This window comes from Pistacia vera, unplaced genomic scaffold, assembly GCF_008641045.1.
Source record: "Pistacia vera cultivar Batoury unplaced genomic scaffold, PisVer_v2 Contig614, whole genome shotgun sequence".
NCBI lineage: Eukaryota > Viridiplantae > Streptophyta > Magnoliopsida > Sapindales > Anacardiaceae > Pistacia > Pistacia vera.
In genome coordinates, this window is record NW_022196462.1 from 502,020 (window position 1) to 529,042 (window position 27,023).

At 34.9% G+C, this 27,023-nt stretch overlaps 3 protein-coding genes across 3 annotated transcripts; all 3 read left to right on the plus strand.

The window, feature by feature from the left end:
* Positions 1-3,998: 3,998 nt before the first annotated feature.
* On the plus strand, positions 3,999-4,358 carry LOC116110776 (cysteine proteinase inhibitor 5-like). The gene has a single exon (XM_031396996.1). It carries the CDS (start codon positions 3,999-4,001, stop codon positions 4,314-4,316), a length of 318 nt encoding a protein of 105 aa, XP_031252856.1. The 3' UTR covers positions 4,317-4,358.
* A 3,426-nt stretch (positions 4,359-7,784) lies between these two features.
* LOC116110801 (putative MO25-like protein At5g47540) lies at positions 7,785-12,353 on the plus strand. Its single transcript, XM_031397013.1, has 11 exons — positions 7,785-8,302; positions 9,000-9,161; positions 9,391-9,509; positions 9,602-9,676; positions 10,166-10,259; positions 10,398-10,457; positions 10,893-10,961; positions 11,399-11,497; positions 11,621-11,665; positions 11,770-11,872; positions 11,957-12,353. Exons 1-11 carry the CDS (start codon positions 8,183-8,185, stop codon positions 12,028-12,030), a joined length of 1,020 nt encoding a protein of 339 aa, XP_031252873.1. The 5' UTR covers positions 7,785-8,182; the 3' UTR covers positions 12,031-12,353.
* A 9,748-nt stretch (positions 12,354-22,101) lies between these two features.
* On the plus strand, positions 22,102-22,581 carry LOC116110789 (secreted RxLR effector protein 161-like). Its single transcript, XM_031397006.1, has one exon. It carries the CDS (start codon positions 22,102-22,104, stop codon positions 22,579-22,581), a length of 480 nt encoding a protein of 159 aa, XP_031252866.1.
* Positions 22,582-27,023: the final 4,442 nt, after the last annotated feature.

The window sequence follows — 27,023 nt, forward strand, 5'->3', positions numbered from 1 at the left end:
TTTTTTTTTTTTTTTGCTTAAAGTTTGATGATTTTTTAAAGTTTTTACTAGTTATTTAGTAAATAATGACGGAGCTGTGGAGGCACTCTTGGACAAAAATCCTAGACCCGCGACTGGTTAAGTGCATTTATATTTAGGAAAACAAGTAGAATTTGATGGTTATATATATATATATGTGTGTGTGTGTGTGTGTGTGTGGAAAGTAAACTAACAGTGTAAGAAAGTAAAAGCCAATTCAAGGACGTAAATATAGCTTCTGATAGACAACATGCCAATGAGGTTTTGGTATGTTTCTACAGAACTGATATGCAACTCTGGTAGCCTTTACGGAGTTTGACAAACTTCCTTGGAAAGTGCTTAGCTTCTCTGAAAACCTTCATAGTAACGGGGAGGACAGCTCATGATGATGATAAAAGATAAGGGCCGGTTGACGTAAATCCTTTGACCCCCAAGTTAGTGGAATTGGGATAGTCTATGATATCGCTCTAGTATTGTTGATGTGGTAACTATAAATCATATCTAATGTAAAGATAAATGACAGAAAAAAATTCTAAAGTGAAATAAATTTATAGTATTCTAAATTTTTCCTTGTTGAAAAACATAGAAAGGTATGTCATGCTCACACACTCTTAATTTTTTTTGAAATTTTATGTGTTTAACTATATACAATAAAGAGATATTTTCACATTTATTATGAATAATTATCTTGCAGGGATATTTCATATAATGATTTTGAAGAACAAGGAACGAATGTGTAAGGAAATAACATCAATTGTTCTCTTTTTCCCTGTTTCTCTTCCTTGCATAAAAATTCTTCTTGCATTTGAAAATTCACTTACGAAAGTTTCAAAGATACATGTGTATCTAATATCTTTAAAAAGTTTGTAATATTTCGCTTATTCATTAAAAATAAGGAAAATAATTCAAAGTTTCTTTAATTTGTTATCTTGCAGAGGTCCAAAGATAAATAGGTAAGGATATTGAATTTTTACTGCTCTTTCTCCTTATTCATTTTGTTGTGTGCTACAAATTTAACTTCTGGATTGTCTGTTCTTTTTTTTTTTTTCTTTTTTTTTTTATTGAAATCATCTTTTAAATGACTTTTCTGTTCATGTGCTGCTGCGACCAGAGAGCCAAGTACAAATGATATGTACGTTCATCTCTTCTATACTATGCAATTAGAAGAGCTCCAAATTATTTTTCTTACCAATATGTATACTTGTGTTNTACATATATATATATATATGGACAAGACTAGCCTGACAAATAAGTTAAAGATTATTGGCTTGATAAATACTTAATGAGAAATAAACTTGTCCAACGGCTATAGTCAATCCTTGGTTCCGTGATTATTTTAGACTATGACTATTGTGGATATTCACCCGTGATTATCAATTTTCAATAGTCGGAATAATTCAATTTAACAATAATGGTAGCCAATTGATGGTCTTGCATCTACACTGTTGAGAGGAATATCAGAAGATGGGATAGGTTTTGCAAATTTTCTCATCCTGCATATCGATCCACTCTCAAACATACAAATTTAGAGATGGTTCAGAGAATCGCATATAACTCAAGAAAATCTAACGAACACCGAAAGAAAGAGACGAAAAGAAAACTCTCTTGCTCTCAAAATAATACAATACTTGAAACGAAAATAACCTAATATTAGCTAACTTTATATAAGAGTTTACAAGTAAATCTAACAGTCCAACTTCATATACAAATCCAATAGATCGGATAACTAAGATTAATCATATCAAAATAAGAATCATAATCTTATTCTACTATTTATTAGCATATTATTTGGATACTCTTTGAATTAAGCCTTTTTTTTTTTTTTAATTGGAGGTGTTCAGGTCTAAGGTTCTGAAGTTAACAACCGAATAACTATCTAGTAGTCATCTTTATCAACAATCGAAAGAAATCGAATCTTAAATAATACAAGGGTTGGTTAAATTAAGTCTCCCATCATGGATTGGCAAATAGACCTCTTAATTTTGGTTGGACGTGTCACTAGCAATGCTAGTTGGAAATTGAAATTTGAGGTTCCAAGAGACAAATACTTAACATGATCAATACGTAAGAGGCCATCCATCATTTTCATTTCTGATCGCCCACTTATTGTTCAATCCAGCTAGCCCGCAGCCAAATTGATTTATTATTTTAGTCATTAATGTTATGATTAAAACGTCTAGCTGCAGAGTACTGTTTTTGATAATTGGAAATCTAATAGTTGGTGAGGAACGAAAGAATAGACCGAAAGTCTAAATAGTGTGGGCAAGGCATGTGATATTAAAGGCAAGCTCTTATCTCTTGGATGGACTACAAAATTGAAGCTAGCTGGCCATCACCAATATACACAACTTGGTCACATCTCACATGTTTATCTCAAATCTTTCATGTCCAATGTCATTGACTTTCTATTCTGTTAATTCACATGTCCAATATGCATCTGGATAATCTTAAATCTGTTTCTTATGTTGAACTTTAACCCATGATGAAATATCCATTTGGTGCGTTGGGTTGGAGGTAACGGAATATTACTAAAGTTATATCATTTTGTATTACTTGATTATTAGGTTTGGTTGTCAAGTAATATAAGACTCTGGTAATCTTGCATTACCAATAGTTGATATTGTTGGTAATATTGGAGGTAATCTGATTACTTTCATTTTCTTATGTATTATAAGATTATCAAGGTAATCTTATTTTTGTTACAATTATATCCCTTATTAATAAAAAATTTGTATAATAATGCCCTTATTTTAAAATAAATTTACATTAATATACCATTTCAATGTTACCCTTGTTTAATTAAATTTTTGGACAATAATGTCCTTGTATTTAAAACAAATTACAAACCACCACTACCACCCAACCACCACCGCTAACAATGGGCCAACCACCATGTACCACCGTCGGAAAGTCGCCAGAGTCCCTAAAAAAGACCGAGATTTGGTGGGAGGCTTTGCGAGGCTTCGATATGGCCGTTTTCAACCATATTGATGGCCGAAAACGGGCATATCAAAGCCTCGTGGTCACGGTGAGCTACTCACGGTAACTTTTGGAGACTTCTGGTAGTGGTTTACGGTGGCGGCAGGGGGTAGGGGTGATTTCGTTATAAATTAAAGTTTTATATAAGCGGGGTGTTTTAACTAAATTTGAAATATTGTGGGTTAAAAGAAACTATTTAAAAATTAATAATAAAAATAATATTATATTAATATTTAAAAAGGGATATTTAATAATTTAAATAACATACCCACCAATTTATTCCTCATACCAAACATATTAATATAACATACCCACCAACTAACCAAACATATTTTCCTAAAAATTCTCAGTAATCTTCAAAGTAATATAAGATTACAATAATCCAATATTCCCTAAACCAAACTCCCTCTTTGAGCTATCTAAGCGATGTGTTTACAGCTTGTCAATGAAAACCATTTGGTTCTTGTAGAAACTGATTTCTCTGCATATGAGATTTCTGGCCAGGGATAATATACAGTAGCATATTAAAGAGCTCCTATCACACTTCTGTGTAGAGTAACATCATGAAGTGAACTTTATCCCGGGAGAAATACAATGACAAATGAGCTATAATTAAGAACAACAAGAAGCTAAGCTAAGCTGGAGGTTGAAGACAATGAATAGTGCATTCTGCAACTCTATTTTCATTAATGAAGAATAAGAACTGGTTAATTTCCTTTATATACACACTATGGAATCGTCTACAGAAGGAAGTTATAGCTAAGTTACTGAGTTTACGACTCACTGTAATTTACACTCCAAACAAAATTATCCTCTCTCTTTTCATGTTTAAACTATTAGAATTCCATACGTAACTCTCTTTTACGAATACCAAATTTACTTCTTTAAAAACATATATAACAATATTTCTACTATAAAATGCCCCTTTGAATGCCTGGTTATTAGAAGCAATTTAGAAGTTAATATTTATTTGTTTCTACTGAGAAAACATATATCTTACGATGAAGAAACAAAGTTGTGCCGATCCTCTTTTGATCTCTGCCAGGCTCCTCCTCCTCCTCTTGGCCACAGACTGTGTCGTCCGAGCACAGACAGGCAGCTATTTCCCAATAACGAACATCAAAGATCCCTACTTGCAAGAGGTGGGGCAGTTTGCAGTGAAGGAGTACAACAGAGAATCAAAGGGTGAGTTGAAGTTTGTGAAGGTGTTGAACGGCGAAGAGCAGGCGGTGGCTGGGTATAGTTACAAGCTTGTCTTGGCTGCAGAAAATGGCTCCGTCACCACCAATTATGAGGCCGTTGTTTGGGCGGATCCATAGCAAGTCACGCACCTTGTTTCTTTTAATCATGTTATAGATAATTAAGAGCTGAGATTTAAGCTTGTTATCTGTAGTATTGTTATGATATAGAGAATTATAATATAATAAAAGTTCTATTTGAAATTTGATAATCCTAGGCACCACCAGGATATGTTTCTTTTCGACGCAAGCATTGTCTCGTAACAGGTTAATTTGTTGAAAATGCTCATTGTAACATGTATCTCAGCTCGAAGGATTAATCGATATACGTGTAAACTGACTTGACATCTATTATCATAAAATAAATAAAAAAACGATCAAATGCGTTCGGTTTATTATTTTGGATAGGATTTTGAGAATAATATTGGGTAGTTGGATAAGAGAGTATTAGAAGGTAAAATTTAAAAATTTCTAAAAAACCCTACAGGTTTGCTAATTTAATTAAATACCCTAATATATAAAATTTCAGTGCCAGATTCCGGCCAACACCGCCGGAATCTGGTCAAAAAATTGCGTTACAACACAAACCGGTCGGATCTGTGTCGTAACGCGTCTCTACAGCCAGATGTAGCTGTCGACGACCACAAAAGTCTATCGTTGGCTGTGCTGACGGCCAGATCTAGCCTTTTCCGATCAGATCTATTGTGGATCTGGTTGAAAAAGGCCAGATCGGTGAATTACCGGCTAGTTACGGTCGTGGTGTAAGCCGTTGTGACAGATTCCGGCTACCACCGATGTGGTGTAAGCCGTTGTGACAGATTCCGGCTACCACCGACGGTGGTTGCCGGAATCTGGCAAGTATGGATGGGTGGGGGTGTTTTTGCTAATTTTTAAACTTTTTTTCTGAGGATATTTATGAAATTAATAAACTTAAAGGGTCTAAAAGTAATTAAAAAAATACAATAATATTTCTCAAATAATGTGTCAAACAATATTTGAGGAATAGGATTGAGAATATGGATAATAATATGAAACCAAACGCACTCGATGTTATCTCGAAGCACCACAATGTCACAAAGGCCAACAACACCGGGACAGCAACCTCAGTGCCTATTCCAAATAAAGGATTCTCGTGATTGACATCATTTCGATTATTTTATCATATTATCAACAATTTAGTGATTGATATGAGAGGATTTTGAGATGGAGGAATTTTGGGAGGAATGAAAGAAGATTAATGAATTAAAAGTCTAAAACATAGTGGGTTGGTAAAGCAATATTGAATGAGTGGAGACTGGAGAAGGCATGTGATTGTGAAGTTGGAAACTAAAGGAAAGCTCTTATCTCTTGGGTTGGGTGGACTGCAAAATTAAAGCTATTTAGCTGGTTGGCCACCATATATATATATACACATGTATGGTTACCTCTTTATCTATCTTTTAATAAACCAAACATAATGTACATTTTGTTTCTAGGGAACGAATAAATTACATACGTAAAACCTAATAATCACAGTGTGGAATGTAGGAAGTTTATAAGTTAATTAAGCTGGAGGTTGAAGACAATGAACAGTAAATGAATTTTGTAACTCTATTCTTCTAAGATTAATGAAGAATAAGAACTGGGTTCCTTTATATACGCACACTATGAAATCATCTACAGAAGGAAGTTATAGCTAACTTCCTGAATTTACAAATCACAGTAATTTACACTCCAAACAAAACTACTATCCCCTCTTTTTTCATGTTTTAATTATTAGAATTGCACACGGTCTTCGATCCCTAAATCATTATATATAACACTATTTCTACTATAAGAGGAAGTTAACATTATGTTTTACTGTGAAAATATATATTACTATGTTAGTTCTCTTTTGATGAAGAAGCAGAGCAGCGCAACAACCCTCCTCTCCACTTAAATTGTAGATGTTCAGTTGAGGAACCGAACCTAAGACTTTGTGTTTATCCATATTATCTCCAATTCGTTCTAATTATCTGGATTACACACGAATGGGTTCATAAAAATGTTTCTCAACATGAAAATACAGCGTCACAACATGTTAGTATATTACAACACAATAAAAATCATATTATGAACAATATTGCCCTTGATAAACAAAGGATTATTGTGATTATTTTTCTCATATTATGAACAATTTAATGATTAATGTGAGTTGATTTTGAGATGGAGAATTCGGCAGAGGAATGAGAGAAGATTGAAAGTTGGTAAAGAATTGAAGGAGTGGGGAAGGCATGTGATTGTGAAGTTGGAAATTAAAGAGAACTTCTTTATCTATTGGGTGGATTGCAAAATCAATGCTAGCTGCCTAATTGGTTACCACATATATACATGACGCCTGTCTCTTTCTATTTTCCAATAAACCTTACATAATAATTTTTTTTTTTTTTGATAAACCTGGTAATTGTCTCTCCTGCGACTCGAAGACAAGACCTCCTAAACATAGATAACGTCAATAGCTAAAAGTTTGTCATTCGGTTATAGAGGAAAATGTCTAACGTAATATTCATTATCAATAAAATATATATATATGAAGGACAAATTGATCCTATAAAAACTAAAATAATTTATGGGTTATGTTTACTATTAATGTCAAAGGTTAAAATATAGCATTGTCTAGCTTTTAATTAAGACAAGTTTTTTAGCGTGTGTCGAGCACAAACACTCTGTAATAGATAGAGGTTTCGAGAATGTCAAACTTCTTGTTTGTTTATTTTAATAGTTTGATGAATTTAGTATCCTCTTTTAAGATAAACTTTTCTATATATATATATATATATATATACAAGAATCTATAGAAATAAAATAAAGTCCAATTTAAAATTGTATTTAATGCTTTGTTTTTTAAATGAATAGAAAAAGTTTTCAAAATTATTTTCTGAAAATGGAAAATGAAATATACATTTATAGAAAAAGTGTTATTTTAACCATTGTTCTAAAATCCCAAGCGAACTGGTCGGTCAACCGATTTGATTGGACTCTTATTTGTTCTGGTACATCTTGAACCTGATTATAACAGTTGGACCAGGTTAACCAAGAGTTGAATCGGCAAAACAATGTCGAATCACCAGTTTAACCGTGGAGTCAGAGAACCGATGGCTAAACCGCAATCCTACTTCCTAAAATTAAAATCCCTAAATTCTATTCTTCAATTTCAGTCTTCAGTTCTTCAATTTATTTTATTTATATTATATTGTTATTTAGATTTTAGATTTAGATGAGATTATTTTAAAAGTTTATTAGAATTTTAAAATTTTGTTATGTCATGTTGATGTCACTGGTCCAACCTGCTGGTCAGACCATCCGGCCTTGAAATCGACCTCGAGTCTTACAACATTGGCTTTAACACGTGGATTGAGGGCACATGTTAAGAATATTACAAAACCAAAAGATTTACTTATTTCGATATATATCTCCTAGAAAATTACAAAATATATAATTATAATTTTTTAATAATTAATAAGTTAAATTTTTTGTTCAATATATATAAAAATATAAAAGGGATGGTCCACAGAGTAACTACCAAGTAGAAAGCAGCAGGGAACGTAAAGCCCAAAGGCAAAGCCGTTTTGCCTCTCCACGACACATCTCCTAAAATTAATCTAATCCAGACCACCTCTCTTCTCCTTCATCGTCATCATCTTCTTCACCGTTCTTTTGTAATAACACTCAATCAAATCCAATTTACCTATAAAATATCCCTCCAACACGGTTCGGTGGTTCCTACGGAAAGCATAGGCATCTGTGTGTCGAAGCCCACAGCTGCGGCACGCAGAGCCTCTTCAGCCGAGCTGATTCAGAGGCTCTCGAACCCAGCCCTACCACCACCACCAGCACGACTTCCACCGCCAGCACCTCCGACTTCTTCTTCTACTTCCATTTACCCCGAATCTAAACGAAAACTTAGAACTACAAAAATTAACAAAGAAATGAAAGGCCTTTTCAAATCTAAGCCACGTACCCCCGTCGACGTCGTCAGACAAACTCGCGATCTTCTTATTTACGCTAGCAGCGGTTCTGATATTCGTGAATCCAAGCGCGAAGAGAAGGTTTGGTTTTTTTTTTTTTTTTTTGTTAATTTGTTTTGATTTCAATTGGATTGTATTAATTATGTTTTTTCCTTTTTAATAAGTTGAATTAGCTGAGGATGAGTGTTTTCAAAGTTTAATCTGCGGTGTTGTGCTTTTGGGTGGCTGGAGAAAGCTGGGTTTTGGTTAAAGTTTGGATCTTTTTCCTTTATTATGATATTTAATGTCACTATGGATTGAGGAACAAAATGGTATAGAATTTGATCCTAATTGAATGTAATGGCATTGGGTTGTAGTATCTCTACACTTCTTTGTGTACCTTGTAAAGTTTTTTTCAGTTTACCCCTTTTTAAGTTTTGTATTTTTGTTAATCTGCATTGGATTTCAGATTTTTAATTGCCTTCTGGTTTCATTCAAGATTACGAGATATCTCTCTGATAAATTGCTGGAAAATGAGAATTTTATATTCGCTATTTGGCTAGCTTCGCAATTGCTCTATAAGTGGTTTTCCAAACTGTCCATTCTGTGAAAAGTCATTGTGTAGTGTTTAAGAGTTTTCCTCTTGATGTGAATTGCTCCTACCTGTTTTTCTTGATTCAAAATATGCTTTTGAATTAGGTTTATGTTTCAGTTTATTTATTTGAGAAAGATCTCCATCATTGCAAGTCTGGAGTGTGAAAGTAATAACGTTTTCTATATTGCATTTTGTTTTATGCAGATGGCAGAGTTATGTAAAAACATAAGAGAGATGAAACAGATACTTTATGGCAATAGTGAATCTGAGCCAGTTTCAGAGGCTTGTGCACAATTGACTCAGGAGTTCTTCAGGCAAAACACAATGCGGCTTTTGATCACATGTCTCCCAAAATTGAACTTAGAGGTAACCATTATATAGCAAAGTTGAACCAACTCTCCAATTTCCTTGCTCTTTTTTCTTTAATTTGGTGTGTGTAGTTAATTCATTCATTTGTTAATACGTTTGCATCTTCTATGACTTACTAAAAATTTCATTGCTCAAGTTAAAGTGTAAAATTCAAAGCAGCAAGACTTGTAAATATATCGCAAAATTTTCCTATCTCATTTATAATGACAGGGATCACATTTTGCAGGCCCGAAAAGATGCCACTCAGATTATTGCTAATTTACAAAGGCAACAAGTTCAATCAAAGTTGATTGCATCTGATTACTTGGAAGCAAATATGGATCTTTTGGACATTTTGATATCAGGGTAAGCTGACAAAGGAAGATATTTCAGCAAAGTCATATATGTCAATTTCATTGTTTATAGTGTTTTCTAATTGTTGGAAGCTGTTTCTCTAGTTATGAGAACACAGATATGGCTTTACATTATGGTGCTATGCTGCGGGAGTGCATTCGTCATCAGACTATCGCAAGGTTAGCAAAGTGAACCGGATTGCACTATTTCATTTGTTCACCTGGCAGTTAATGTAAATCGTCATCTTCTATTGTCAAGTGAAATTTAACATCATATGCTGAGAAATATGTGCAAACTGAAATGTCGGAAGAGTAAAAGGCACATTGCAGCCTAATTTTCCTTCAATGCCTGATGCTAATCTGTTAGAATCCCTTAGCACGACACTCTGTTTTAAAGTTTTGGTAAAGATATAATTGTTTATCCTGATTGAAGTTGGTTTCTTAAGATAAAATCTGTGTACCACATGTATATCAAATTCAAGCTAATGACCGATTGCACTTGTTGAGGTTTTTCTGAATGACGCATATGCTCCCTTATTGTTGTTGCAGGACAATCATATAGGTGTTTTGATCTAGATCTTCAAATTGCTTTATTTATTTATTATTATTATTATTATTTTTGATAAATAGGTTTCCTGAGTGCTTTAGTATCTTTGGTTTGATTTACAGGTATGTGTTGGAATCACAGCACATGAAGAAGTTCTTTGACTATATACAGCTTCCAAATTTCGATATTGCTGCAGATGCTGCTGCAACTTTTAAGGTTGAATAATTTAGCAAACTTCATTAACTAGGATATTGTCGTAGTCTGACTATGCAAATTTGCAGCCATTATACTTCCTAGTAATACACTTGCAGTTGCAATACTTAGATATGATGATATTAATATCCTTCATTTCAGGAATTGCTGGTAAGGCATAAATCTACTGTGGCCGAATTTCTTTCTAAGAATTATGACTGGGTAAGTGTTGCTTCCATAAGATTTTAAATGAATCTTCTATGCATACATGTCTGTGTATGTCTATGCCCACATGGGCACCAGAGGAAAAGCATGCTTTGCATCTTGTGGTGTACTTTGCAAGAATACCAAAAGTAGATAAGGTAACTCAGTGAGGAAAACAGGAATATAAATTGGGAAATGCCTTGTATAACTCCAGTAGAAGATTATTTCTGTTCCCTTTCCAATTTTATTTCCATACCTCTTGTTTGCATGTGAATTAGTCTGCATTGAATTTTTGTTATGTTAATAATATCAGAATTCGAATTCATGATCATGTTTTTAATTAATATTTTTCATGGTTCTTTATAGTCTAAAAGTTCAACCTTAGGCTTTTAAAATTCTGCTCTTCCCGGTTTCAGAAGAATTTAACATGTCCAAATTCTTTGCTGGTTTCAGTTTTTTGCGGATTATAACTCAAAACTGTTGGAATCTTCCAATTACATCACAAGACGACAAGCTATCAAGGTATGACTAATTTATGAGATCTTCCACGTATGATAAAGAAGCCTTAAATGATTTATATTTGCAGATCTCTGAATGTTTGGAATTCCTTATTGTTTCTGGAACTTGTGGCATCTGGCATGAAAACTTGCTTTTGGTGTTTTCATGTTGGATATCGATTTAGTAGCTGGAGCAATCAGTGTTTCTGTGCTTACTTATGAATAATAAAATGTATTTAAACTATGCCAATGCCTTGCTCATGCCAAAATTAATTTTGGAGAGAGTAGAGTAGTTCTTGTCTAATACTATGGATGGTATCATGGATATTTAGCCATATATAAAGATTTCCAGAAGATTTAAGGGAAGCTTTGAGTTTCAGGAGAAGATATTAGCAGTTGTGGAACTTCTGGTCGGTGGTTTTGAGAGTTATACTGTCTACTGAATGTCTTTATTTCTTACAGCTGTTGGTGGATATATTACTGGATCGCTCTAATTCCGTTGTGATGACAAAATATGTGAGCTCAAGGGACAACTTGAGGATACTTATGAATCTTCTGAGAGTAAGACACGGTTCCCAGATTGCATGTGGAACATATCTGCTAGCCTTGGATGAAAAATAACCTGACTATGAAATTTTTTATAATGAATTAAACTTTGATGTGTTAAATGGTTCTCTTTTGCAGGAGTCTAGCAAGAGTATTCAGATAGAAGCATTTCATGTTTTCAAGGTATTGTGTTTTGGTGAGACTGTAGGTGTAGATTGTAAATTCACAATTCAGAAGATGTTTTTAGGTACCATATGCTCATTTGTGTAACTGTGTGCATTTTACAGTTGTTCGCGGCTAATCAAAATAAACCTCCAGATATCGTAAGCATACTTGTCGCAAATAGAAGCAAGCTTCTCCGCTTGTTTGCTGATCTCAAAACTGATAAAGGTAGAAAAGTAACGAGTTTCTGTCAACACTAAGCATCATATATGCTTGGGATTGTGTTCACATTTTATGTATGTTCTGTTGCAGAGGATGAACAGTTTGAGGCTGACAAAACTCAGGTTGTCAGGGAAATTGTTGCGCTCGAGCCTAGAGATCGCTGATGAATGAGCTTTGTTTGTATCACATGTATGTGCAATCTCATGATGTCGTCTTCATCATTTAGATGTGAATTATATAGCTCGCATAGTTCTCAATATGACACTTCAAATAATTGGTCTTTGTACTATTATGTTCTCCCTTGTAGTTTCTATGACATGTACTTTTTGTAGAGAAAAAGAATAAAACTGTCTACGAGTTATGTTTTTGTTGTAATCGATGTCTTACAAGCGAGAAACTTGTAATAGAAAAGAATGTCGAAGGTAATTGTAATAAAAACTATAAGAAGAGAATGCATGTTTATGATGAAGTGATTGTGGGCGCTGAAGTATCTGGGTGGGTATATCTATGGCATCAACCGGAGGCCAAAACCTTGAAAGAGAAGGGGAATTGAATAAGTGGTGGTGAGAATATAAGTTGTTTTGTGTTGGTGGTGGCGCTATATGAGCACAAGCAGGAAGGTTCATGAAGGAAGCTGTCCTGTCCTGTCCCCCACTAATTTATGATTGAACACGAATGAACATAACCGAATGAAAATTCAAGCATATTCCATTCATCATCCACCTACCATTTGTGATTGGGCCATTCTAACCTTGTTATTTAATATTCATTATTTTTATTGTTCCTACAATCATTTCCTTCCCTAATTCACTCCAAAGAGAAATAATTGATTATAGCGATTATATATATATTCGATCAATCAATCAAAAATTGTATATACTTATAGGATGCATATACATTTGTTTTGAATCAATTTATTCCCCTTTTCTTCAATTTTTTTGGTAACCAGTAATTTTATAAAGAATAAAACATACACCTAAACAGGGAGTACCCGAAGCGACATGTCCCTAAACAAAATCAACCGACGGCACAAAACAAAAAGAGCAAAAACAGCCTAGGATGTAAAATCCTTTCCACACCCACCCAGACCCCAAAAACAGCCAAGAACATCTTGGGGTGGGGTGGGGTGACTATACAAAAAGAGAAATGGCAACAAGTGTAGAAAAAATTGCAGCAGCAGCGGCTTCCCAACACAGCAGCTGTGACTCGCCAACAGGACACTTGAATCAGGAGAAATTACCACCAGGAAGTCAGAAGAACAAAAGCCAGGACCGTCAACCAAGTAGCGTAAGCCATAAAATAAAGACGACTCAACAAAAAGCAGCCACAAATCATCAAAATGGCGCAAATTCACCAAGGTCAAAATAGACACAACTAAACAAAAAAGCTGGCCCCAGACAAGACCAGAAAAAGAGCCTATAGCACCCGGATATGAACTAAATGTCCTTAAAATGGATATTAAAGTTTTGAAATGTAAGAAAGTTTGGAGTTATGGATAGTCAATATCAAAGTCTTTCCTTTGACTTTTCTTTTATGGAGTGCACAAGAGGAAGGGCAAATGTTTCTGGGATCTCTAGTCGCAGAAACTGAAATCTCATCTAATTTCACATGTTCTTCTTCCCTGTTCTGTCTAATTTCACATGTATGCAAACATAATAGATAGTTTCTTTTATTCTTGAATCTCTATTTTTTACCGCACAGAATTTGTTGCAGCCATGGATACCAAGTACAGACCATGGTTGATGATTTCGTTTCTTTTCATATGCTTCTCCCTCAAATTTCATGTCTCTTCTGGAGCTGACACCATCTCTGCAAACCAATCTCTCTCCGGTGATCAAACTATTCTTTCCGCAGGCGGGGTCTTTAAATTAGGCTTCTTCAAGCCAGGTAACTGTTAGTTTTGCATGGAAACGAAAGAGAAAAACTGATGAACGAAAGAGAAATTAGGGACTGCAATAATGCTCTGTTTTTGATTCAAAAAACAGGGGTAAAATATATACACGCCTACGTTACTGTTTCAACTAAAACAATTCAAAATTCAAATTTTAAACTTACTCCACTTACTAATACACGTACAAGCAAGTGAGAAACTACACTTAACCAAACCTAATACACCTAAACATGTCATTGAATCAGCCAACACAGTGACCAAAATAAAAACTGCTTCTGCATGAATTACGGGAGATCAACAGGCGTTAAACTTCGTTCAAAAAATCTGCCACCTTTCTGCATTTCCAGCATGATATCACTTTTCAACACTCCTCCTTGATGTCTTTGCTGGAAACACCAAGTATGAACTGAAGATATTCAAACTTGGTTTTGGACAACGGCTTAGTCAGAATATCAGCGACCTGTTCTTCTCCCCGGCAGTGTATCAACTCAACTTCATGATCTTGCACAGCTTCTCTTACTGCATGGTATTTTATCTTAATATGTTTGGTACGGCCATGATTAACTGGATTTTTTGCCATAGAAACTGTAGACAGATTGTCACAGAAAATTACAGTAGGCTGTCTCTGAGTTTGGTTCAGATCATTCAAAATATTTCTGAGCCAAATGGCTTGGTTCACGGCAGCAGCAGCAGAGATGTATTCTGCTTCTGCTGTTGACTCAGCTACCGTTGCCTGCCTTTTGGACAGCCAACACACAGCACCAGAATTTAAGAAAAATACATAGCCGGATGTACTCTTCATGTCGTCTATCGATCCAGCCCAGTCACTGTCCGAATATCCCACAAGCTGAAAACTTTCAGATTTCCTGAACCACACACCAAGTCCAGGATTACCTTTAACATATCTGAGCACCCTCTTAGCAGTCATAAACCTGGAGAGGAGACTTGTAGCATACATTAAGTCAGGCCTGTTTGCTGTTAACAGCAAACAGCCTATTAAGCTTCTGTACAAACTCTCATCCACCCTGACAGCCCCGTCCTCTTTGCTCAATTTCTGAGTAGCAACCAGAGGTGTATTGACTGGCTTGCATTTATCCATGCCAAACCGTTTAAGAACCTCCACAGCATACCTCCTCTGATTGACAAATATCCCACTTGAAGTTTGATTAATTTCCATACCCAGAAAATAAGACATTATCCCGAGATCTGTCATGTCAAATTCACAATTCATTGCTTCCTTAAATTCATCCACCTTACTTGGACTACTGCCGATGATGAGAAGGTCATCAACATACAGTGAAACAATGATCAATTCACCCTCCATGTTTCTTACATATAGTATATGTTCATTGGGACTTCTCAAGTAACCCAAGCCACTCAAGTATTCATTGATCCTGCTGTACCAGGCTCTAGGAGCCTGTTTTAGGCCATACAAGGCCTTCCTCAAAAGATACACTTTATTCTCCTGGCCTTGAACTTGGTACCCATCTGGTTGCTCAACATAGATCTCTTCATTGAGCCATCCATTTAAAAACGCAGACTTGACATCCAGTTGGAATATTTTNAAGGTGGGTTAGGACTTAGACCCCTGTCCATTTGGAATGTCTCCTTGATGGTGTTTCATGCTTAGTCGATAGTTGCTAGCAGAGAATCCTTTGGGTCAAATGGATTCACTCTTATCGACTACGAGGACATAGTTTTTGGAATGTTCCAATACCTTGGGATGCGAGCTGGAGCTGGCGTAAAATCCTTCAAACCCGTGAATGCATTAGAGATTGTATTGGAATTATACTTGGAAATGGGCAATCGATCTCTTTATGGCATGATGATTGGCATCCGATGGGACCCCTTGATAAAATCGTTCCTCGCAGATTGTACTATTCTTCAAGGCTTGGTCACCGCGCCAAAGTTAGCAACATTATTGACAATGGACAATGGAGGTGGCCGGATGAGTTATTAGAGCAGTTTCCCCAAGTGACAGGACAGTCTCCCCCTCTTCCCAATGTGGCATCTCAGGATTCTGTTTTCTGGCGCACCAAAGATGGCAGGAAGGTGAGGTTCTCAGTTGCACAAACCTGGCGTGATCTGGCTCCATTATCGAATGAAGTCAATTGGAGCTGGCTCGTCTGGTATGGGACATGTATTCCATGACATTCCTTTATTCTGTGGCTAGCTATTAAACATAAACTCTTAACTTAAGACAGAATTCTTCCTTCGTCAGACTTGGAGAACTTGATAGACTTATAATTTTATATTTTTATTATCCTTGCATTTAGATATTTGGCATGTTTAATATCTTATGGTGTCTATTTGTGATGATTTTTATTTATAAGGCATTTGTGGTTAGGAGTTAGTAAAATATACGTAAAATCAGAAGTTTCCAATATTTTTACTTTTGGATGTTTTGAGTTGTTTGCAGATTTTTGATAGACTTGGAGTTACAATTTGGTTTTCGGACCATTTATGAAGTTAAAGTAGACATCTTAAGCTTTCTAAGTTTGGGTGGCATGTCCAGAGACGACTTCGTTTGGGCCTCCGATTGTTGGTGTAAAGTCAGAGCTGAAAATTGAAATCGAATCCTAATTGGAGTAGGATTTCTGTCCAACCACTAGAGCTTTAAAAGGCCATAACTGGGGTTTCCAGAACTCAAATGAGATGATTCAAAAGCCCAAATTGAAGTACACATCCTGAGCTACAATTCTTATGAGAGGGCCGAAGTCCAGAAAGCTCTTTGTCCTGTCCAAAACTGGCCTGGAAGTTACAGCTTTAGCCCAGAAGCTTTAATCCTTAGCCGATTTGGAATATTTTTGTATAGCTCGTATCAAGACTTGGTCCAACTTTAAGAGGGAGTTCAATACAAGTCTGAAGGGCTGGAAATTTGTGTGTATGATCTGGAATTTCACTTGTTTAAGAGTTGGAGACAGAACACAATTTTATTTTTCATTTTCTTTGTGCCTTTCATCTCATCTTGTCAGGCTAAATTCTTTAGTTCATTCAAGGAAACACCAATCCAGTTAACATAATTATGAGACTTTATTCTTAATTTTAGTAATTTTTCTATTTGTATATCTGTGTTTATTTGTTATATTTATTATGGTTGCATGATTTAATCGATTAAAGAAGCCTGTTAATTAATTAATTGTGCAATTGATTGCTAAACTGAATTTGTAATCCGTAATTGTTATAATATTCAGTTAGAGTAGTAATTAAGCAAAACAATTGTAATCCAAGCTTTTGTTGATTGTTTAAAAGAAACATGGAATGAATTAAATAATCTGACGCTTGTTCGATTGTTATTCGTTTTTAACTACTTCCTAATCCGTAGTGCTATCAGTAAATTCATAAGGATTGCGTAATACCAAGTGATTTATTGATAAGAATTAATTTGTATATTAGGCTCAAATTAATGAATTTAGAGAAGATAAAGATTGTCTGACTTTTTGATAATCTTTGGTTAAATATTCAATTAAAAAATAATATATATTAGAAGTCAGTGATCAGTTTGCAACTATGGGTAATTTCTTTGAGGCGAAATCATTTTTTTTAATTAAATTCTCTTTACTTAATTTTTGTTAGTAGTAATTAATTTTAGAAGTAAAATTTCCCCCCTTTTATTTCATTAATTCATTATGATATTAAATTGGATAATCTGATTAGTTAGTCTCTGTATATCGACTTGTAGTTAAATTGTGAGTAAAGTGATTTAATTTTTGGTTGCGCTCGTTAGTCGTTACCATCAGAACTTGAAATGTGTGTTATGTAATGGTCCTATGATTCCCATGATCATTTATTTTTTATGTGCCCATTTTCTCGATCGGTGTGGCAGGCTGCCCAAATTAAAGGAAAATTCCAAGCTCCATGTTGAGTTGAAGACATGAAACGGGGCTGTTTTGGCCATAAGTGGAGTGACGTCGTTTTGGGAGCTGCTGAATTAAATCTTGGCTGTTGATTAACTGCAGATCCAATGGCTGAAAATCCACAATCTGGTCAACACTATATAAAGGAACAAATTGGGAAAGAGCTGTAGCGTTTTTCTTTCTTCTTCGTGAATTGTAGAGCAATTGCTGAAGGGTTTTCTTTTTCTCTTGTTACATTCAATCTGTGTAATCTTGGTGAGTGAGTGTTTGGTTTTTCATTCAAGTGAGAGGGGTTTTACTCTCAAGGAAATAGGGAATCTGATTGTGTTCTCTAGGTAGGATTACGGTAAAGATTGTGTTGTATTCTTGAGTGAGTGATCTTTGATCTGTGGTGTAAACTCTTGATTGTAATTGATTAGTGCAGCGAGCTCCTCTGATTCCGGAGCTCAACGTGGACGTAGCCTACCCAATCTTGGATAGGTGAACCACGGTAATTTCTGTGTGTATTGTTGTGGTTGTTTTTATCTTGATTGTGTGGTAAAGATTAGGAAGATTTGCATAACAGTGGTATCAGAGCATTGGAGATAGGATCTTGTTTGATTTCTGAGTGACAAATTTGTCCAATTGAAAGTTTAAGCAAACCTAGGGTTTGTGAATAATTTTTTGGGGCTTTTGTGTCTAGGCGTCTCTTTAGCACTCTAGGATCCTCAAATCGTAAAATCGAAGGTGAAATTCGTTGATTTGATCTGTTCTTGAAAGTCTAGGGTCTCGTTGGGGATATTAAGTCAGAAATCAGAATTGAACCTTTAGGGTTAAATCAGAGTGAATCTTGAAGTTTCTTTAATTCACACAAAATGTCTACAACTACTAGAATGGAGATTACCCAATACGATGGGAAAATCGACTTCAGTAGTTGGAAGAAAAAGATGAAGGCACTGCTCTCCCATAACAAGGTGGCACTGGCTCTGGAGAAGAACGCTGAGAAATGGCCTGAGGATAAGCTGAAGAAAAAGGCAGAAATCGATGAAGAGGCGTACAACCTAATCATCATGAACTTGGCGGACAATGTCCTGCGGAAGGTAGATGGCCTAGAGACTCCTCTGGCCTTGTGGGGTAAACTCGAAACACTTTACGCTTTACAATCTGCACCTAATCTTGCTTTTTTAAAGGGTGCATTGTTTTCTTATAAGATGGATAGTTCTAAGTCTATAGAAGACAACCTAGATGAGTTTCTAAAAATGACCTTAATTCTTAAAGGTACTGATCAGGAACTAGGAGATACTAGTCTTGCTATGATTTTACTGAATTCTTTAACTGATGATTATTTGGTTGTAAAGAATGCACTGCAATACTCAGGGACTGTACCGAGTCTAGATTTAATTGTAGCAGGCTTAAAAGCTAGGGAACTTGAACTAAAAACCCAAAGAAGAAATGGAAGCAATTTGTTTGTAAAGAGTAAAGGCGAAACTAGTCAATCTAGTAAAGGAAACCAGTATAATAATGGTCTTAAGAACAAGAAAAAGGGTAAAGGAAACAATAGGCCTAAAGGAGAAAACAGAAAATGCTTTTATTGCAATAAAACAGGTCACTTAAAAAAGAATTGCTTTGAATGGATTAAAAAGCAGAAACAGGGAAATACTGAGAGTAATATAGCTTCAACTAAAACCCACATAGAAGAGCCTGAAGTACTGACTGTGTCAAAATCAGACTGTGTACATGAATGGGTGTTAGACTCTGGTTGTTCCTTTCACATGAGCCCTAATAAAAATTGGTTCCAAGATTTTGAACCGTATGAGCATGAAACTGTTTTTATGGGTAATAATAATGCATGTGGGGTTAAGGGAATAGGGAGTATCACACTAAGGCTAACTGGTGGGAAATTGGTTAAATTGACTAAAGTCAGATTTATCCCTGAACTAAAAAGAAACTTAATATCTTTAGGGACTTTAGATGAATCTGGTTGCAATTATAGAGCTGAAAATGGATGTTTGTTTGTGTACAAAAATGAGAACCTTGTCCTTAAAGGAGAAAAGAAAAATGGCTTGTACATTCTCTGTGGCAGTTATAACTCTAAACTGCATAATTCTGCTCTTGTCTCTACTAATGTTTCTGTAATAGAAAAATGGCACCTAAGATTGGGCCACATGAGCCAAAGAGGGATGAATATCCTTAATAGCCAAGGGATGTTTGGTAAGGATACTATTTCTACTTTAGACTTTTTTGAAAATTGTGTGTTGGGAAAACAGCACAGGTTGAGTTTCAAAAGGGGAACTGACCTTGCTACTAAGTGCTTAGAGTACCTTCATTCAGACTTGTGGGGACCTGAAAAAGTTAGGTCCCATGGAGGAAATAGTTATTTCCTCTCTATTGTTGATGATTATAGTAGAAAAGTCTGGGTTTTTCTTCTTAAGTCTAAAGACCAGGCCCTAGTTAAGTTCAAAAAGTGGAAACTTCTAGTAGAGAACCAGGTTGATCATAGAGTCAAAGCATTGAGGACAGACAATGGTCTAGAATTCTGCAATATTAAATTTGATAATTTTTGTAGAGAGAATGGTATCCTAAGGCATAGGACTGTTAGAAAAACCCCTCAGCAAAATTGGGTTGCTGAGAGGATGAACAAGACTTTATTGGAGAAGGTTAGATGTCTCCTCTTTACCTCTGGCCTGCCTAATACTTTTTGGGGGGAAACACTAACCATAGCAGCCTCTTTAGTGAATAGGAGCCCTTCCATAACTATAGATCTGTACTGTCCAGAAGAAAAATGGCCGGGTAGGAGGCCTGATTTGAGTTATTTGAGGATTTTTGGGTGTGCAGCCTATGCACAAAGTGTAGGAAAGACTTACCTCTTTTCTTCTTGATCACGAGTACAAAAGAGGTACTATTGATAAAACTTTTTTCATTAAACATTTTGATGCTGGTGTGTTGTGTGCACAAATCTATGTAGATGATATTGTTTTTAATTCCAAATCCCATACATAATCTCAAGAATTTGTTTCCTTGATAAAAAATGAATTTGAAATAAGTATGGTTGGAGAATTAAGCATGTTTTTAAGACTTTCGGTTAAACAACTTGAAAATGGGATGTGTTGAGCCCTCATATGTTTTGATGTGCCAAAACTAATCAAAGTGTTGATTGGTTCTCTAACTAACATGCTAAGGTATGACAAGAAGTTATAACCAAAAATAAAATGCATTTTCCCGGTTGGTATGACTGTGTAGGACGAAGGAACGATCGTTCCTTGTACATATCACAAAGTTGCCCAGGTGCATGTTCCTCTCAACACAATAGCGTTCCATGTAATCGTGCATGCTTCTACCCAAAATGGACTTAATTCGCTCACAACAACATAGCCAAGCAGCATGCCTGTTCCATCCAAGTCAAAAGTCAAAGTACTCAGAATTCAAACACTTCTCACCTTTGACGAATCTTAGAGGATAAGCCTTGAAGATCAAGTTGAAGTTTAAGTATCTAAAGTGGAACGACCGTTCACACTCAAAGATCATTCTTGGCTAAACGACAACGTTCCAAGAAGTCGTGCATGCTTTTAGAATTTGTATGGATTTTAAGGAGCCAATGAACTTACCATTCCTCATGGTGGAATGATCGTTCGTGATGGTGGAACGATCATATAAGAAAACCTAAAGCTATACGAATTAATCGTTGGTGTCAGCAACGACCATTTGCGATGGTGGAACGCCAATTCCTCTATGTCTATAGGCTTTTCAAAACAACATTAAATGCAGCAACGACTATTTGCATCCAAGGGAAGAGATGAGCAATAAATAGGGAACTTCATTGCTAAGAAAGATAGAGAGAATATCAAAGATTCAAAGTCATATCAAAATATTCTCTCATAATTCCTTGGGCTAAAATCCAAATCAAATTATCACTCTCTTGCTCTCATTTGTAAACCTTTAAGAGTATTGTTTCTATTGTGTGTTCAAGCCTAGGTTAAGAGGCAATCTTTCTAACATTTTTAATCAAACACTTGTGGGAAAAATCATGTAAATTTAGAGGTGATATCCTGTCAAACTATTATAAAAGGCGAAATCATATCAAATTAGTGTATTTGACGCAATCTGATTCTAGTGAAACTTCAAAGAGGTTGCCTTGAAGAAGTGGATGTAGGAGGCTTGTGGATAGAGCTCCGAACAACTTGAAATCTCTAAGCATTTCTTCTCTCTCAACTCATTTATTATTCTTTGCATATCTACTTGAAACATCATTATCATTTACACTCATTCATTTCTTCATTTATAACTCTCTCTCTCATTTATTGCTTAACATTGTTCATCCTTATTGCTTAGCATCATTCTTATTTAATGCATATCTTTGTTGGTGTTGTTTGTTCATAACTTGTTTGGGCTGGTAGAAATTTTATTCTGCAATTATTTTTATAGAATCCTATTCAAACCCCTCTTCTAGGATTATTTTGCCATATATGGTTTTATAAGATGTTTGTTTCTCAAACAAAATATGTAAAAACATGTTGAAAAGTTTTGGTCTTGATAATGCTAAGCATGCTAAAACTCCAATGAGCACTACCTTGAAATTAACTAAAACAGATGAACATGGTAAGAAGGTACATACAAAGGTGTATAGGAGCATGATAGGAAGCCTCTTGTATCTCACTGCTAGAAGACTTGATATCTGTGCTAGTGTTGGAATTTGTCCTAGATATCAAGCTAACCCTTCTAAACTTCACATGATAGCAGTGAAAAGGATAATGAAATACATCTCAAGTACAAGTGATTTTAGTTTGTGGTTTTCCTATGATTCAAATACAGCTTTGGTTGGTTACAGTGATGTTGATTGGGCTGGAAACATAGATGATAGAAAGAGCACTTCTAAAGGATGCTTTTACCTTGGAAACAACTTGGTGACATGGTATAGCAAGAAGCAGGATTCGATCTCTTTATCCACTGTTGAAGCAGAATACATAGCAATTAGGAGTTGCTACACTTAGGTTTTATATGGCTCAAACCACTACAAGAAAAATGCCTTTCGGCGTCTAGCAAAATTAGATGTAGAAAGTAAAATTAGACGCTAAAGCATATTTCGCGTCTAAATTCCATAGTCACCACGTAGTTGCGGAATCGCTGTCGTAGAAAGTATGTGCGTCTAAATTTTTGGTTAGACGCAGAAAGTTTTTTTTTTAGCGACTAGCAAATTAGTCGCTAATTGCTGGTTAAAATAGTCCCCCCGCTTAGACGCTAATTGTTCAAGGGTAATTTGGTAAAATGGTATCGCGACTAATCAATTAGTTGCAAAATGTACCTTTTAGTGTCTAATAATTTGTCACGAATGCCACAAAAATTAGACGCTAAAGGTGTAAGGGTAATTTCGTAAAAGGTTTTCACAACTATTTTATTAGTCAACGAATGTATCTTTTGGTGACCAAAATTTGGTAGTTAATCGTAATACTTTTAGACATTGAATGTAGAATCCAAAAGGTTTTCACGACTATTTTATTGGTGGCCGAATGTATCTTTTGGTGACCAAAATTTAATGGTTAATTATAGTCATTTTAGACGCTGAATGTGGAATCCAAAAGGTTTTCGCCACTATTTTATTAGTGGACGAATGTATCTTTTGGTGACCAAAATTTAGTGGTTAATTCTAATCATTTTAGACGCTGAATGTGAAATCCAAAAGGTTTTTGCGACTATTTTATTAGTAGATGAATGTATCTTTTGGTGACCAAAATTTGGTGATTAATTCTAATCACTTTAGACGCTGAATGTGGAATGCAATTATGCTAAATTACTTTTTGCTACTAAAAAATTAGTTGCAAAATGTGTTTTTTTTTTTTTAGAAAATAATTAGTGACAAAAGCATTTCGTATTGACCTCTAGTTTATGCATTCAACATCAACAACATAATTGACACAATATAAAAATTTGATCACTAATAGCAAATATCATATTTTCATACATATATATGTTTCAGCTTCAGATCTTTCACTTTCCCCCGCCTGGGTTTCTTCTTGCATCTCAATCACTTTCTCCTGCCATCAATTCATACCATAAGCAATAAGTCCACAAGAATTTGGGATTCAATAGATACAATATAATAACATTTAACACCATTTACTTAATGCATATGGTATGAACAGCTCATATGCATCTCATCCATTCTCTGTGGTGCAGTCAATATTTGAGGTTTAACATGCCCAAACTTATACAATAGTTACTTAAATATTCAGTGTTTATATGAATTATATGCATAATGTCTCATCCTCTTCTTCAACATCAACATCAGTAAGAAATTAAGAAGAAAATCAGCCTACTATATTGGATTCACTTTCTATTTCAGATCTCCACCAATACGCATCTCATCCACCAATATCTCATGAATGAAATTCATAGGTAAATTAATCATGATTCAGCTGAGTTTTATTTCTTTCTTTTGGCTATATAGAGAACACTCTAAAACAGACAAAGTTTTCATTTATTTAGCATTGTCAAGTTGCTTTCTAACAATCAAATGTGTTTAATGTTATATGAGTATATACTTATGTAATTAATCTGTGATTTATCTATTATAAAGAGAATTATATATCAACATTCATCCATGCATGCTGCCCAGTGAGTGCTATGATTATATTTCTTACTACATATATATAATTTATGTTTATATCAAAACATTGTTTACTACACAAATAAGCATTGAATTGAGGAGTCTCTTGCGCAAGAAATCTAGTAATAATAGATACAATCATAACTACACAACTCATGCAACATTAATTAGATAATTCAAACCTGATGAACTTAGCTCTCTTGCTTGTTCATCAACCCACCCTTTCTTGACGCTTCAACGAGTGTCATGAAACAATTGTATTGGACGGATCAAATCCCCAAGAACACAACTCTCTAATACTTTTCAATCATTCAATAATTTCCAACGAAAACCACCATGTATACCATCTTCCATTCCTAATTGTGCTTTACCAAAAAATTACTCTTGCATTTTCACAACCTACAAAGCCATTAATATAAAAGACATCTTCAATTCCCATGTATATTCTCAAAGATGACAATACATATATTGTAAATTCAAGAAAAGATGAAGACAAAAGCACCCCAAATATTAAATGCAAAACAAAGAGAAAAAGAATATGTTTAAATCTCTAACTTCACAATCATGCGATTCTAAAAAATGGCACCATACAAGTTTAAAAGATATATCAATATTCAAGCTACCAATGTACTGGTCATGCTGGTAGCGTGCCGAATGCTCCAAATTAATAACGTTACTAACCTAACTACTAAATTGCATATAGGATGAGCAAGGGTCGATCCCACAGGGAATGATTCGATTAAATCCTATATTCTAACCAATAACCACAACAAAAACAATAGAAAAATAAAATAAAATAAAATCCTAAACAGTAAACATGATAACAAAATAATGAAAGGGGTTGTAGACAATGCAATCTAAAGTGAAACGAATAAATCTCCAATGGTAGAAAATATCAAATTAAAAACAACCAGTTCTCGGTTCAAGATCCACCTAAACATGCATTGGACATGAACTAACCGTAACATTATTCTATCTCGTTATTATGGAATTATTGACCCTAGGAAACAACAAGCTCTATTACCCGAATTTTCCCTTAATTGTCACTACTGAAATAAGCTCTTCAACTAGATCCTAACCCTTGAACAACCTAGAATAAGCTCTCTAAGTTTAATTCAATGGCAGCCTTAAGAATTAGGAAAATAGATCAATCCAAGCAACAATCACGCAAGCTCGGATTATTTAACTTAGGTTATGTTATTCAAAGTGATAGACTGAAAACTTGTCTGTAATCATCTATCATCATCTGTTACTCATTGAATAGAAAGAAGACAGTTACGTATCACAATTCCTAATTCTAATAGATAAAATTTCGATTAAACAATTTAGCAGGCCATTACTAAATCACCCAAACAAGAATCATAAACAATTTAAAACAGAATAACATAAACAATTCCAATAAGAACGAGATTAAGAACAATGTTACTGAAGTTAAGTTACACCAATGACATGAATTCAGGCTTCAAAATCCCCTTGAACTGAAGAAGAAAGATCAGCTGCACATCTTGACGTAGAAAGTAAAAGAAAACCGAAAAAACTAAACTCTACTGCTCTCCTCTGTTTAACCTAACAACTCATAAATAAATAATGTGTTTTTTCCTTAATTCTACCAGGAATCACGGAAATTACTTTCCTAGATCTTTGCTAAACGATAGACTTCCAAAACTGTCAAAATCTTATCAGATCTGGAAAACAGAATTCGTAATCCAGCTTGCACCAGGATTCTCACAATGTAAAAGAACTTTTCTGGTCTTGGTCACTTCATAAAAGTTGTAGTCCTGGATGTGCAGATGAATTTGGGCTTCTGAATCACCTGCTTTCGATATCTGAAGCTCTAGTTAGGCCCATTCGAAGACTCGATACTCAGCCAGGAAATCCTTCCGCGACTAGGATTCCAGGTCCGGTTTTGCAACAACTAATGAGGGCCCGAACGAACTCAAATTCTTGCCCATAATACCTTCCTCGAAAGCTTGATTCATCTACTTTACTTTTGCTGAAGAACCCTTTTGCAATCGAGAAATCTGACTCCATGAAAAACCTGAAAAACGCAGCACTGGTCAGAATAACAAAAACTCTAGAATTTCCTAATCTTTTCTCAACTATTTCATAAAGTCTATCCAAATATGCCAAACTTACAAAATAAACTCTAATCAACTCAACTAGGCATAAAACATAACAAAAAACATAACATGGAAGGAATAAAAATATATAAATTACACTCTTATCACATGCTCAACAAATTAACAATTATAAATGCATCATTATCAAGAGAGTTGATCGGTATTGGTAAAAAGAGACATATCAAAATCCATAATTGATATATTTCAATCTCCATTAAAAACAATTTAACAAGTTACCTGATTGGAGTTCCCGGTGTATTCAAAGGATTCTTGACAACATATTCAACACATAAGTTGTAAATGTACTTCAGGGATTCACGTAGCTCACCAGGGAGTCTATTCTATATCAGGACAAAAGTTTAGCATATAGTTTAAATTGTAGCTATAAGAAAAATTACCTTTTGAAGAACATAACCACTGGGGCCACTATAGTTGATCCTCCACTACTGAAAAAGTTTGTGATTATGAAAAATAACATTCATCATATTAAAATAAATGCAGTTCTAAGAGGAAAAATAAAAGATGGCAAGTAGATGAAATACTGCAAAACGTAATATAGCATACCTTGCGGCTGTATCATGTAAATGAAACTATTTTAAAAGCAACATTCAAAGTACAATGAATTCATGGAATTTCGCAAACCAAATATTAGATACTGATTAGCAGAAGCAGCCCTATAAAGAAACNATTTTAAAAAAAATATTTAGGG

Excerpts from the sequence above, each read along its gene's own strand:
- LOC116110776 (XM_031396996.1), top strand. The coding sequence starts at position 3,999 with ATGAAGAAACAAAGTTGTGCCGATCCTCTTTTGATCTCTGCCAGGCTC.
- LOC116110801 (XM_031397013.1), top strand. The coding sequence starts at position 8,183 with ATGAAAGGCCTTTTCAAATCTAAGCCACGTACCCCCGTCGACGTCGTC. Across the intron at positions 9,162-9,390 it reads TCCCAAAATTGAACTTAGAG|GCCCGAAAAGATGCCACTCA; the intron begins GTAACCATTATA and ends CACATTTTGCAG. Across the intron at positions 11,666-11,769 it reads AAGCATTTCATGTTTTCAAG|TTGTTCGCGGCTAATCAAAA; the intron begins GTATTGTGTTTT and ends TGCATTTTACAG.
- LOC116110789 (XM_031397006.1), top strand. The coding sequence starts at position 22,102 with ATGTTGAAAAGTTTTGGTCTTGATAATGCTAAGCATGCTAAAACTCCA.